Below are 11259 nucleotides of genomic sequence, written 5' to 3'. Positions count from 1 at the left end.
CACCTGTTGTGGAGGAATGCCTCCAAACAGACACTTTCTCCCCACCTCTTTCAGATGTATATATACTTAAGAATCAACAGAACCAGGACTAATCATCCATTCACTTCCATTCATTTTCGTTTTACTGTAACACTAAGGTTGTCCATAATTGAAGTATCATACATGTCAACAAGACAATTTTAATGAAGTGACCCCTCAACCAACTCCTAAGTGGGTTGTACTAAGTTGTCCGCAATGGAAGTATCATACATAACTAGACAATTTTGATAATGTGGCACAAAAAAGAAGGCTTCACTGCATGCAAAAAATAAAAGGTTCTAAGTGCTTGCAAATATTTATCATGAGATCAAATTTGTGGAAGTTGTGACCAATGAAACAAAATTGATGCTCCTAAAATGCTACTTTCAAAAGCATTTTGCAGCACTCCTTTTTTTTTGCCACACCTTCAACTAATGTGATCTCATGATAAAAATTTGCAAACACCATTTATCAAAGTTTACCCAAAAGAAGTCAGAATATTTTCTTTTTTTCATTTTTACGGTTTATCAAAGCTCATTTGAGCTCAAGAGTACTCTCAGATTTTGAGTTCTTTTATCTATTCAAATTTTAAGCTTATTTTGACCAGCTGTGATTAACTTTGTTCATGAAGACCGTTTTGCACTCAGATAGCGTCCACTGCCGCAAAAAAAAGCAAAGCACTCAGACTGATCAGACAGCTTGGAACGAAACTAGCGAGAATCAAATCACCAGCTTCGTAGATGGTCCCTGACAGTTAATATAAACTTGTGTTCGCCTCTTCTTAATTGAAGAGATAGTCCAGGGTTAAAATGTGCACTCTGCATAAATATCCATGTAACAACTAATACACGACACAAAAGTAGGCAACGTTCCTTCCAAATCCTGGTACAATAATGTCGAAAACGACAGCAATGCTCACATGCGAATATAAAAGGTTTGTTCAGTAATAAGCAGCAAAAGGATGACCACCGCCTCCGCAAACATGGGGTATAAGGAAATACTCATTTTAAAGCAACAACCATGCCTCTTTATTCTTCCTCCTCTGCCTCCTCAAGCCATTTGACGAAAGGCTCCAGAGCTTTCACGAAAGATTGCCTGCCGAATGATTAACTACAGTTACTAGGAGCTTCATCAAGATAAAATGCTATCAATATTTCTAACAGATGGCTTCTCAGTAACTAGTTACCTTCCTTTTTGGTTTGAACCCTTGCGGAACCAAAGAAGTATGGTATCTTCAGCTAGGACATCTTGATCATACAGTGATCTTATAATTTCAGGGAACAGCTTCATCAACTTAGCATCCTCATAACACTGTGTCTGGACCTTGTATATGAGTTCCAGTTCTAGCTTTCCACTTGTGCAAAATGCATTCATAAGACCAGCCCAAGCATTCACCTGTAAATGCAAAAGGACAACACAACAAATAAGATGAATCCCTTTCAAAATAACATCACTAGTAGTTACTCCCTCAAGTGATTTAAAACATCTTACAATTGTTTAGAGGGACTACATGCCTAACTAACAAGCTACAGATGCCCTAAGCTTATTATCCCATGACAGGCCACACTTGTTATAGCTTTCACAAGAATAGAATGCTCAAATTCACTCTACCAACTTCCAAAGCAACAAAATAACCAGCCCGCACTCAATGCAAGAAACTTAGAAGCCTATCAACAGCAACAAAAATCCTTGACATGTCTTATATTTTCAACTTCTATGTAACTTGCCAGAACAAATTTACCGTTTCATAAGGACATGTGTAAGCAAAAAAACAATCCATAGCACATGGGACAAGATCAACGGAGTCCAACAGCATTGTTTGGATGTGAGGTAAGTAGGTAGCATTGTGCAACGCTGAAAGCAAACTGAACCCAGTATCCTGGTGTAGGAAAGCTTATTATGTTGTTACTTGAGATGTACTTCTTTCCCTAGGACTTATGAGCACTTTCAAGAGAAAAACATAATTCCAAGACAGATCTTACCTGCCTAAGTGCTGAATTAGAATTTTGCTGCTGGTTCTTTCCAGACCACTGAACAGCCTCCATCAGCACATCCCACAGCATGCGAACAACCTCTATATCAGGAAATTTAGCATCTTTAACCTGTTGCTTGACAACCTCAGTTACTTCAGATATTTCAGCTTCTTCATTGATCATAGTGGTCAGAGTTGACTTTATCTCCTTGAGCTTAACTTCAAACATTTTCTTGGTATTGTACTCAACAAGGCTAGTCAAACCTTCTTTGCTGATGCAAAATAGTAAAAACATCAGCCGGTAACAAAATAAACAACAAAACTACACTCTCATGCAAATGAAGAAACTGAATTAACAGAAACAGCGTCTAAAAACTCACGTGAAATGCTCAGACAAAGCCTCAGAGGTTCTCTTTCCTGATGGAAAAAATTCAAGTAAATTGTCCTCCATTTTGCCTTTCTTTAAAAGTGCAATCAGATCATCCAAACTATTTTCCTTCAGATATTCCTTGAAGAACTCAGTAATGAATGAAAGAACTATCCCTTTGGCAACAAGATTGTCCTTAAGCAATGGCTGAAAGACAGTTTCAGGTGGCAGACCTGATAATTTCTGAGAAAATGCAAGTGCCGTGAAAATGGCAAGTTTCTGTCTCTCATTTTCTTCAAAGAACTCCAAGGACTGGAGAAACTTTCGCATAACATTTTCAAGACTTTTTATTAAGAAAGGCCTCCTGCGCAATGTTTTCTGAATAAAGAGGACATAAGGTAATATTGCTTCACGTTGTGCTGCACAGTCAATGAGAGAATAGGGGTGGCGCTCTCCCTCTTCTTCGGGTTTAATCGTACCAGGCTGAGTACGCACACCAATGAAAACAACCTGCATTCATGCATTCACTCAAACATTAACCTTTCTGATTTGCATGGAGGGGGGCTACTTATTATAGGTATGCCACTGTGCAAGAGTTAATGCTGAAACATGAGTCAGTTTGAGCATATAAAAATGGGTAACTGAAAATGAATAAGAGGAAATCAGAAGTAGAAATTTCAGATTGCAAAATGAAAAAGGAAAACAGCAAAAACAGCAAACAATAACTTGATCCACTGTCTACCAATCTTCTAGCATGCAGATAACGAAAGAGTACTCGTGTCGAACCTTTTGCTTCACATATAATAATCGATTCTTTTGTAAATAAAATGTATGCTTAAAAAATTGAAAGTAGTGAATTGCGCACTTAAGACAATTTAAATTTTAACTAGACAGAATTCAAAGCCATTCAATTTTAAAGTTTGACATGCATATTCGGAAAATGTTAGCATGAAGATTGCAATTTCATAAAGGAGTTCCAAATCTTACACAAGCCAACTGTAAACAAGCATAAAATTCAGAAAAGGACACTTTCAAACAATCTCAAGACTCTTGCAATATAAACTGTAGAAACAAAGATAATCAGTGTAGCTCAATTAAGCGGTCCATAAATGTGGATACTGGGAGAAAGGCATGACCATATGCAAACGAGGCATACATGAAAAATGTTCAATATAGAAACTGGACCATGCATACCTCAAAGAAAGTGTCACCGTAACGTGAGAAGTTGAGATCTGATGACTCTATACTTTTGGCAACAAGTTCCTGCAAGACATCACTTTATTCATATTGACTGCTCAGGGTAGAAAAATAAGATAGAAGGCAAAGGCGTTTTTCAGATTCATAACATTAGTCATAGATACATATTAGATGTTAACTAAGATGAAAAAAGCAACGCCCTAGTCCAGCTAATCAGCCTAATCTTCAAAAAGGACCCCGCTTTTATTCACTATATGCAACTCTTCCTTTATCTCGCACAAATCTATGATATGTAAACAAAACTGTTGCATTGACTGAACTGGAAGTTGACCATATTTAATGAAATAAGTTGTCAAAGAGAGAAGCACTGATCGATTTCATTTTCAATTGATAGGCACTGAAAGTCCTTAGCTAATTTACCAGGCAAAACTCCAAAGGTGGATTTTCTAAAACTACCTATTGCAAATAGAAGTAATCCTGAGATGTCCCAATGTTTCAAAAAATGCTAACTGCATATATCTCACGAGGAAGTAACATTTTGATGTTCGACAATGTTTCCCAACTGCAGACGCTTACAACTTACAAGCATTACAACAGGTGAAATTCAGTAAGTTAAACAGTGGCTAACCAGATCTCCAGCATTATCCAGATAAATCTGGACAATTGCATCAGAGAACGACGAAGGGTCCAAAGGAGCTGCGATATTCCGCTTGCGGGTCTTAATCCGCTGGCCTCTGCAGTATTTTTTACATAAAAAATTATAATGGTACACACGAGATAACTACGTAAAGAATTTGCAGGCAATAACAGATAGGAAGTAAATCAGAATCATATTATAATAAGATAACTACGTAAAGCAAATATCGTTCAACAGGAAGAAAGTTTCTTATGTTAGTGTGCATAGTTGGAACAACATAAAAAGATATCAAGACAAATGCAAACAACACTATGATATTGTGAACACAAATTTGTATAAGTGTCGCATGAAATGTTGATTAGGGACAAACCGAGTTAGAAGAACTAGGGTTTGAGGCCAAAGCACTCCGGCCAAAAAAATAAAAAAGAATGCCACCTTTTATTGCACAAGGCGTGCCGCACTGAAAAGTCAGAAATCCATAACATGCAGACAAAAAGTATCGGTGAAATGAATTTATTAGACACATATGAATAGCTGGGCAGACACATGTCCGGTTGCATCACAAATCAACAATACATTAACTAATATGATCTCAGCATCGACGGTGAACAAGGGCGCGAGTAAACACAGGAGTATTACCCGAGGGTGGGCTTCTCCTTCGAGCTGCAATGAATATTAACACAAATTAGAGCATACCAGGAAAAAATGATATGGAAATAAAATAGCTAGAAATTTCGTCTCGGCGAATGAATATAGTGGCCTACAGATTCACTATTGTGCCTGATTGGTTTCTACTTGTTGAACAAAAAGATCACAAAGAGCCGAAATACAAAATGTTGTAAATTAAAATTACAACCACAGGACTTTTACTTAAGGGATATTTGGTTTGATCCACAGTTTGCCTTGCCATGGCTATCTGTAGGCACGCCACAAGCTTTTAGGCATTGATCCTTCCCACAGTTGTGCTCTGCTGCACTTTATTATCCATATCCCCATGTGTGAGTCAGTGTTTTGCCAACTTGCTTAGTCATACACACTACCTAAGCTTCGCTGTGGCAGAGTTAACGTTGACAAAATCAACGAACATGCCCTTACTTCCTACTTGTCAATCCCTCCTAAAATGCCTAGATCTAACATACCAGTTCGTACAAAGATATCTGAGGCTGCTTGGTTGGCAGGTAAATTGTCGGCAAGCCAACAACAGTTGTCCTTCACTTGGTTTGATTCCACACTTGGCAATTCGCTTGCTAACATTATTTTACACTAGCACATATGCCCGTGTGTTGCAACGGGCTAATAAAGATATATACATTATTCTACCGGCAAACTTGATCAGGGACCCTATACTAATTTCATAGAAATTTTGTTAAAATCTTCAACTAAGTCAACAATGCATATAATACTCGCATTTAATCTTCGATAGAAAACACAGAGGTAACAAACTCCTATAACTGTAGATAAAACTACAGTGTATTATAGTCTTTGCTAAAAAAACGAAGGAGGCTAGTTGTTAAAAACGGGTTCTCAAAGATCTTAGGCGTTGGTGTGAGGCAGTCTCGGTGGCACCCTATCCTTTACACGTGACAAGGTTATCTCCGCTCTCAATCCTTGTTGTCTGCAGGCAGGATCAACACTCCACAGCTCAGAGTACACAGTAGGCAGCCTTCTCCGGTGACAACTGGGTGTGTGCGTTAATATGTTGTCCAGCTGTATTTTTTTGTTTTATCTTTCATCTGCTTTGTAAGAGGTTTCTCTCATCACCTTGTATCTGTTCAGCCCTTGGCGGGGCGTTCATATATATAAAGCGAGGAGGAAGCCTGTTTCAAGAGTTAAAACAGGTGATGTTTCTCAGACACATACTCTTCTGGTCTCTTTTTTAAAAGTTTTCAATCAAGCCCATATGTTCTCGATATTTTCCAATTCAATATGATTCCCTGCTATCCATTCATCTAGCACACAAGCAGCAGCTTATCAGAAGGCAATTAAGAGCAGTGCAAGCAGTTAAGCATGGCAGCAGCAAGTTAAGAGAGTCTCTTTTGGTTGTAGGGCGGCATTCACAAAACACCACTTGATCAATACAAAAATAAGGGAAGTTCGTACAGTTTTCACAAAATTCAGCTGGCTCAGATGGTTAGCGGGTAAGAATTTACCACTCCAGGTCACTAGTTTGATTCCCACAGCTGCCTATTTTTAGCTGATTATAGGATAGTAATGCTGTTCTGTCTGGGCCTTGGCCTGGGGAAAGCTGCTCAAACGGAGTTGTGCAGCGTTGATATGCAGGCTCATTAGCAAAGCAGCGCGGGGAAGCAGACCCATTAACGCGGATGTAACCAGCAACATACGAAAGGCATGTTGAGGTGGTGGACGAAAATTTGCGATGTATGAAAGGCAGGGTAACGGACGAAAATTTGAGGGAAGAAAGAATCCTCCCTTCAATATTATTATTATTAGGTATAGATATTGGCTTCCTTGTCGACCTTTAGTTGGCTTAGGTACAAAATTTAGCAAATATTGCTTACCAACTATGGAGCGTCTACTTGAAATATACACGTCAAGCAAAGGCAAGAAGCTTTCACCAATCCAGGACTCTTTGCTATAATAAAGATAGACAAAGCAACAAAATTCGGAAACTCATTCGTCACAACTAAGATGAGCAGATTTAGCATACAAGTCAATAAAAAGATCACAATGAAATGCAATAGATCGCAAAAATACAGGTTTTCACCAATAAAGTCCCATGTTGTTATAATTAAACCACAGCAGTTAACATTACGAAATAATCAGTTGATATGAAAATTCATATGCTCACCAAAGAAATATTGATACGGCACATACAAACTCGGAGTTGTACAAAGGGGGGACCAAATAAATATTTATCGAGAGAAACGGAGACCAGTAAGAATTGTCAAAATAAGAATTCATGTAACAGATGACCTTGCTTCAATTAATCCAAGGCCCAAAAAAAAAGTAGCAAGTAACATAGAACAATCACATGTGTCCATAAAAAATTGAAAAAATATTCATCTCAGATAATAATAATAATAGGGGCAAACCAATTACTGTGCACCAAGGAATCAAGGAATCTAAAGAACTGATAAGATCATAGCAACTTCATCCAACGATTCACAACATCAAGAGATCATCAAATCCCTTCTTAACTAGGAAAATCAAGAAACCCTAAACGTCGGAAAGAAAACTCCCGTGCACGTTTCTTAATAAGCAGGAAAACACTTACCTCGCACGGATTAATAAACAAGAACCTAACCGCGCAAAATCAGTTGGATCTGATCAAAACCAAGTGTGGAATACTGGAATGTCGCGCTAACACCATTGTTCGCACTCCCAGAATCGATTGCTGCATCCGAGAGCGCGAAAATCATGAACTATCGCCACCAAGCACAACCTACTAATACTAGCACGCTAAACAGGACGAAGAGTCCATCCCTCCGATCCAGGCAATCCTACGAAGCTCCGCGGATCCATCAGCCATCAAACAAGGAAAGGCAGAGATCTAGTAAGGCAGCGATTGAGTCCATTCATACCTCATAAACAACGATCTGGCACGGAGAAGAGAGGAGAGGTGAAGGAGATCGGGGCTTCGCGGGGGGGGGGGGGGGGGGGGGGGGGGGGGGGAGGGCCGGTTGTGCGGCCGCCGAGGCGATGATGGGTGGAGTGATAAAAACCTAGCTTTCGGGGATGTGCTGCGGCGGTGGCAGGAGGTACGTAGGGGGGAGATGGAATAAACGGGGCAGGGTGAGGAGGGGAAACGAGTGGTGGGGATTGACCGGGACCGGGAGTTCCGTGTGCGGGCTAGTGGAACATGTTGGGCTGAACACAGGTTGTTCAGCCCGGCCTGCCGTGAAGAATGAGGCTTGGATACTCGCCGGTAGCAGAGTAAATTGCAGTCTATGTGCCTTGAAGCTGGGTAGGGTTGAGTGGGCATACCTACCTGCGATCATGCTGAAATTGGGCTTCTCCACAGCATGGACTGATATTGTAATGGAAATGATAAAATCAGTGTTTTTCTCGGTTTTGTTCAACGGAGAAAAGTTGGAGCAATTTAAACCATCCAGAGGTATAAGGCAGGGAGATCCCATTTCCCCTTACCTATTCTTATTGGCAGCAGAGGGCCTTTCGTGCCTCTTAAAAAATAGTTCTCAGTCATCGGTGCTTGATGGCGTGAGGGTGGCACCCACAGCTCCTGTGGTGAATCACCTTCTGTTTGCGGATGACAGCCTGTTGCTATTTAAGTCTAGTGTGAAGGGAGCAAATGCGGTATCAAACCTACTTCGTACTTATTGCGGCGCATCCGGTCAAAGAATCAACACTGACAAGTCCTCAATATTCTTTAGCAAAGGGTGCCCCGAGGTTTTGAAGAACCAAGTAAAAAACATCCTTCATGTTCAGAATGAGTCCCTTAGCGAAAAATATCTGGGGATGCCTACAGAGGTTGGTCAGTCAAAGAATGGCACATTCCGTTATCTGAGGGATAGAGTGTGGGAAAAAGTGAAGGGGTGGATGCAGAAATTATTGTCAGCAGCAGGTAAAGAGGTGTTGATAAAATCAGTTGCACAGGCCATACCAGTTTTCTCTATGTCTTGCTTCCGCCTCCCGAGGGGTCTATGTGATAGTGTAACGTCAATTATTCGGCAATTTTGGTGGGGCTCAAAAAAATGGGAGGAGGAAACCTGCATGGGTATCTTGGGACGCCATGACAAACCCCAAAAACTTGGGTGGTCTTGGTTTTAAGGATATGGAAGTTTTTAACCTGGCTCTACTATCTAGACAGGCTTTGCGGTGCCTGACAGAGCCGCTCTCCTTGAGTGCACGCATTCTAAAGGCGGCTTATTACCCTAACTCATCCATCTTCGAGGCAGAGTTGGGCTCACACCCATCACAGATATGGAGAGCAATTGTTGATGGAAGGGACATGATGAAAATGGGTGCGATTATGCGGATAGGAGATGGGCGCTCGACCAATATTTGGCAGCACAATTGGATTCCAAGAGCAGGTATGATGAGGCCGATTTCTTCCTTGATCCATAACCCTCCAGAAGTAATTTCAGACTTAATTGATGCATCATCCGCTTCTTGGAGGGAAGGTTTGATCAGGCAAGTTTTTGCTCCAATGGATGCCGAGGCTATCCTGAGGATTCCCATTTGCACCCGTCAAGTTGATGATTTTTGGGCGTGGTCCGAGGACCCGAGAGGCCTTTTCTCTGTCAGGACAGCGTACAAAATAATATACCGCATAAAGAGTGGAAGAGAAGCATGGTTAGAGGAAGGAGAGCATACCTCCAATCTCCGGGGTCTGATGTCGAGTTGGTCGGCCTTATGGAAGCTACAGGTGCCGTTGAAGCTTAAAGTTTTCACTTGGAGACTTGCCCAACACTCACTACCGACAGGAGACTTGCTACAACACAGAAACATGTCCACGACGGATAACTGCGGCGTGTGTGTGACGCCCCCGATTTAATCATACACTAATCATACACGCAAACGTGTACGATCAAGATCAGGGACTCACGGGAAGATATCACAACACAACTCTACAAATAAAAAGTCATACAAGCATCATATTACAAGCCAGGGGCCTCGAGGGCTCGAATACAAGAGCTTGATCATAGACGAGTCAGCGGAGGCAACAATATCTGAGTACCGACATAAGTTAAACAAGTTTGCCTTAAGAAGGCTAGCACAAACTGGGATACAGATCGAAAGAGACGCAGGCCTCCTGCCCGGGATCCTCCTAACTACTCCTGGTCGTCGTCAGCGGGCATCACGTAGTAGTAGGCACCTCCGGTGTAGTAGGAGTCGTCGTCGAAGGTGGCGTCTGGCTCCTGGGCTCCAACATCTGGTTGCGACAACCAGGTAGAAGGGATAGGGGGAAAAGAGGGAGAAAGCAAGCGTGAGTACTCATCCAAAGTACTCGCAAGCAAGGAGCTACACTACATATGCATGGGTATCAAATGGAATAAGGGTATCATATGTGGACTGAACTGCAGAATGCCGGAATAAGAGGGGGATAGCTAGTCCTGTCGAAGACTACGCTTCTGGCAGCCTCCGTCTTGCAGCATGTAGAAGAGAGTAGACTGAAGTCCTCCAAGTAGCATCGCATAGCATAATCCTAACCGATGATCCTCCCCTCGTCGCCCTGTGAGAGAGCGACCACCGGTTGTATCTGGCACTTGGAAGGGTATGTTTTATTAAGTATCCGGTTCTAGTTGTCATAAGGTCACGGTACAACTCCAAGTCGTCCTGTTACCGAAGATCACGGCTATTCGAATAGATTAACTTCCCTGCAGGGGTGCACCACATTCCCCAACACGCTCGATCCCATTTGGCCGGACACACTTTCCTGGGTCATGCCCGGCCTCGGAAGATCAACACGTCGCAGCCCCACCTAGACCAACAGAGAGGTCAGCACGCCGGTCTAAACCTAAGCGCCCAGGGGTCTGGGCCCATCGCCCTTAGCACACATGCACGTTGCGTGGACGGCCGGAAGCAGACCTAGCCTAGTGGCGTTCCAGTCCAATCCGGCGCGCGCCGCTCTGTTGCTGACGTCACGAAGGCTTCGGCTGATACCACGACGCCGGGATACCCATAACTACTCCCACGTAGATGGTTAGTGCGTATAGACCAAATGGCCAGACTCAGATCAAATACCCAGATCTCGTTAAACGTGTTAAGTATCCGCGAACGCCGACCAGGGCCAGGGCCAGGCCCACCTCTCTCCTAGGTGGTCTGAACCTGCCCTGTCGCTCCGCCTCAAAGTAACCGTCGGGGGCCGTCGGGAACCCAGGCCCACCTCTACCGGGATGGAGCCACCTGCCCCTTCAGCCCCCATCTCCGAACAGTATCACAGGTAATGTAACTGTGTGAAGTAAATCGTATATGCCCGTGATCACCTCCCGAAGTGATCACGGCCCAGTAGTATAGCATGGCAGACGGACAAGAGTGTAGGGCCACTGATGGAACACTAGCATCCTATACTAAGCAGTAGGATAGCAGGTAATGGTAACAACAGTAATAGCAAGGACAGGCTATGCATCAGGATAGGAATAACGG

The 11259-nt window shown here is 42.5% G+C and overlaps 1 protein-coding gene across 1 annotated transcript; it reads right to left on the bottom strand.

Annotated features, from left to right (window-relative positions):
- Positions 1 to 772: 772 nt before the first annotated feature.
- On the bottom strand, positions 773 to 7858 carry LOC125551678 (uncharacterized). Its single transcript, XM_048714958.2, has 8 exons — positions 7734 to 7858; positions 4831 to 4854; positions 4183 to 4288; positions 3552 to 3620; positions 2371 to 2867; positions 2001 to 2262; positions 1205 to 1413; positions 773 to 1113 (listed from the first exon to the last, which is right to left on the bottom strand). Exons 1-8 carry the CDS (start codon positions 7736 to 7738, stop codon positions 1047 to 1049), a joined length of 1239 nt encoding a protein of 412 aa, XP_048570915.1. The 5' UTR covers positions 7739 to 7858; the 3' UTR covers positions 773 to 1046.
- Positions 7859 to 11259: the final 3401 nt, after the last annotated feature.

The sequence above is a fragment of the Triticum urartu genome, chromosome 4A (assembly GCF_056163025.1).
Source record: "Triticum urartu cultivar PI428250 chromosome 4A, HENAU_Tu73, whole genome shotgun sequence".
Lineage (NCBI taxonomy): Eukaryota > Viridiplantae > Streptophyta > Magnoliopsida > Poales > Poaceae > Triticum > Triticum urartu.
Note: the sequence above shows the minus strand (reverse complement) of the source record. Positions and strands in the feature narration are given on the sequence as shown.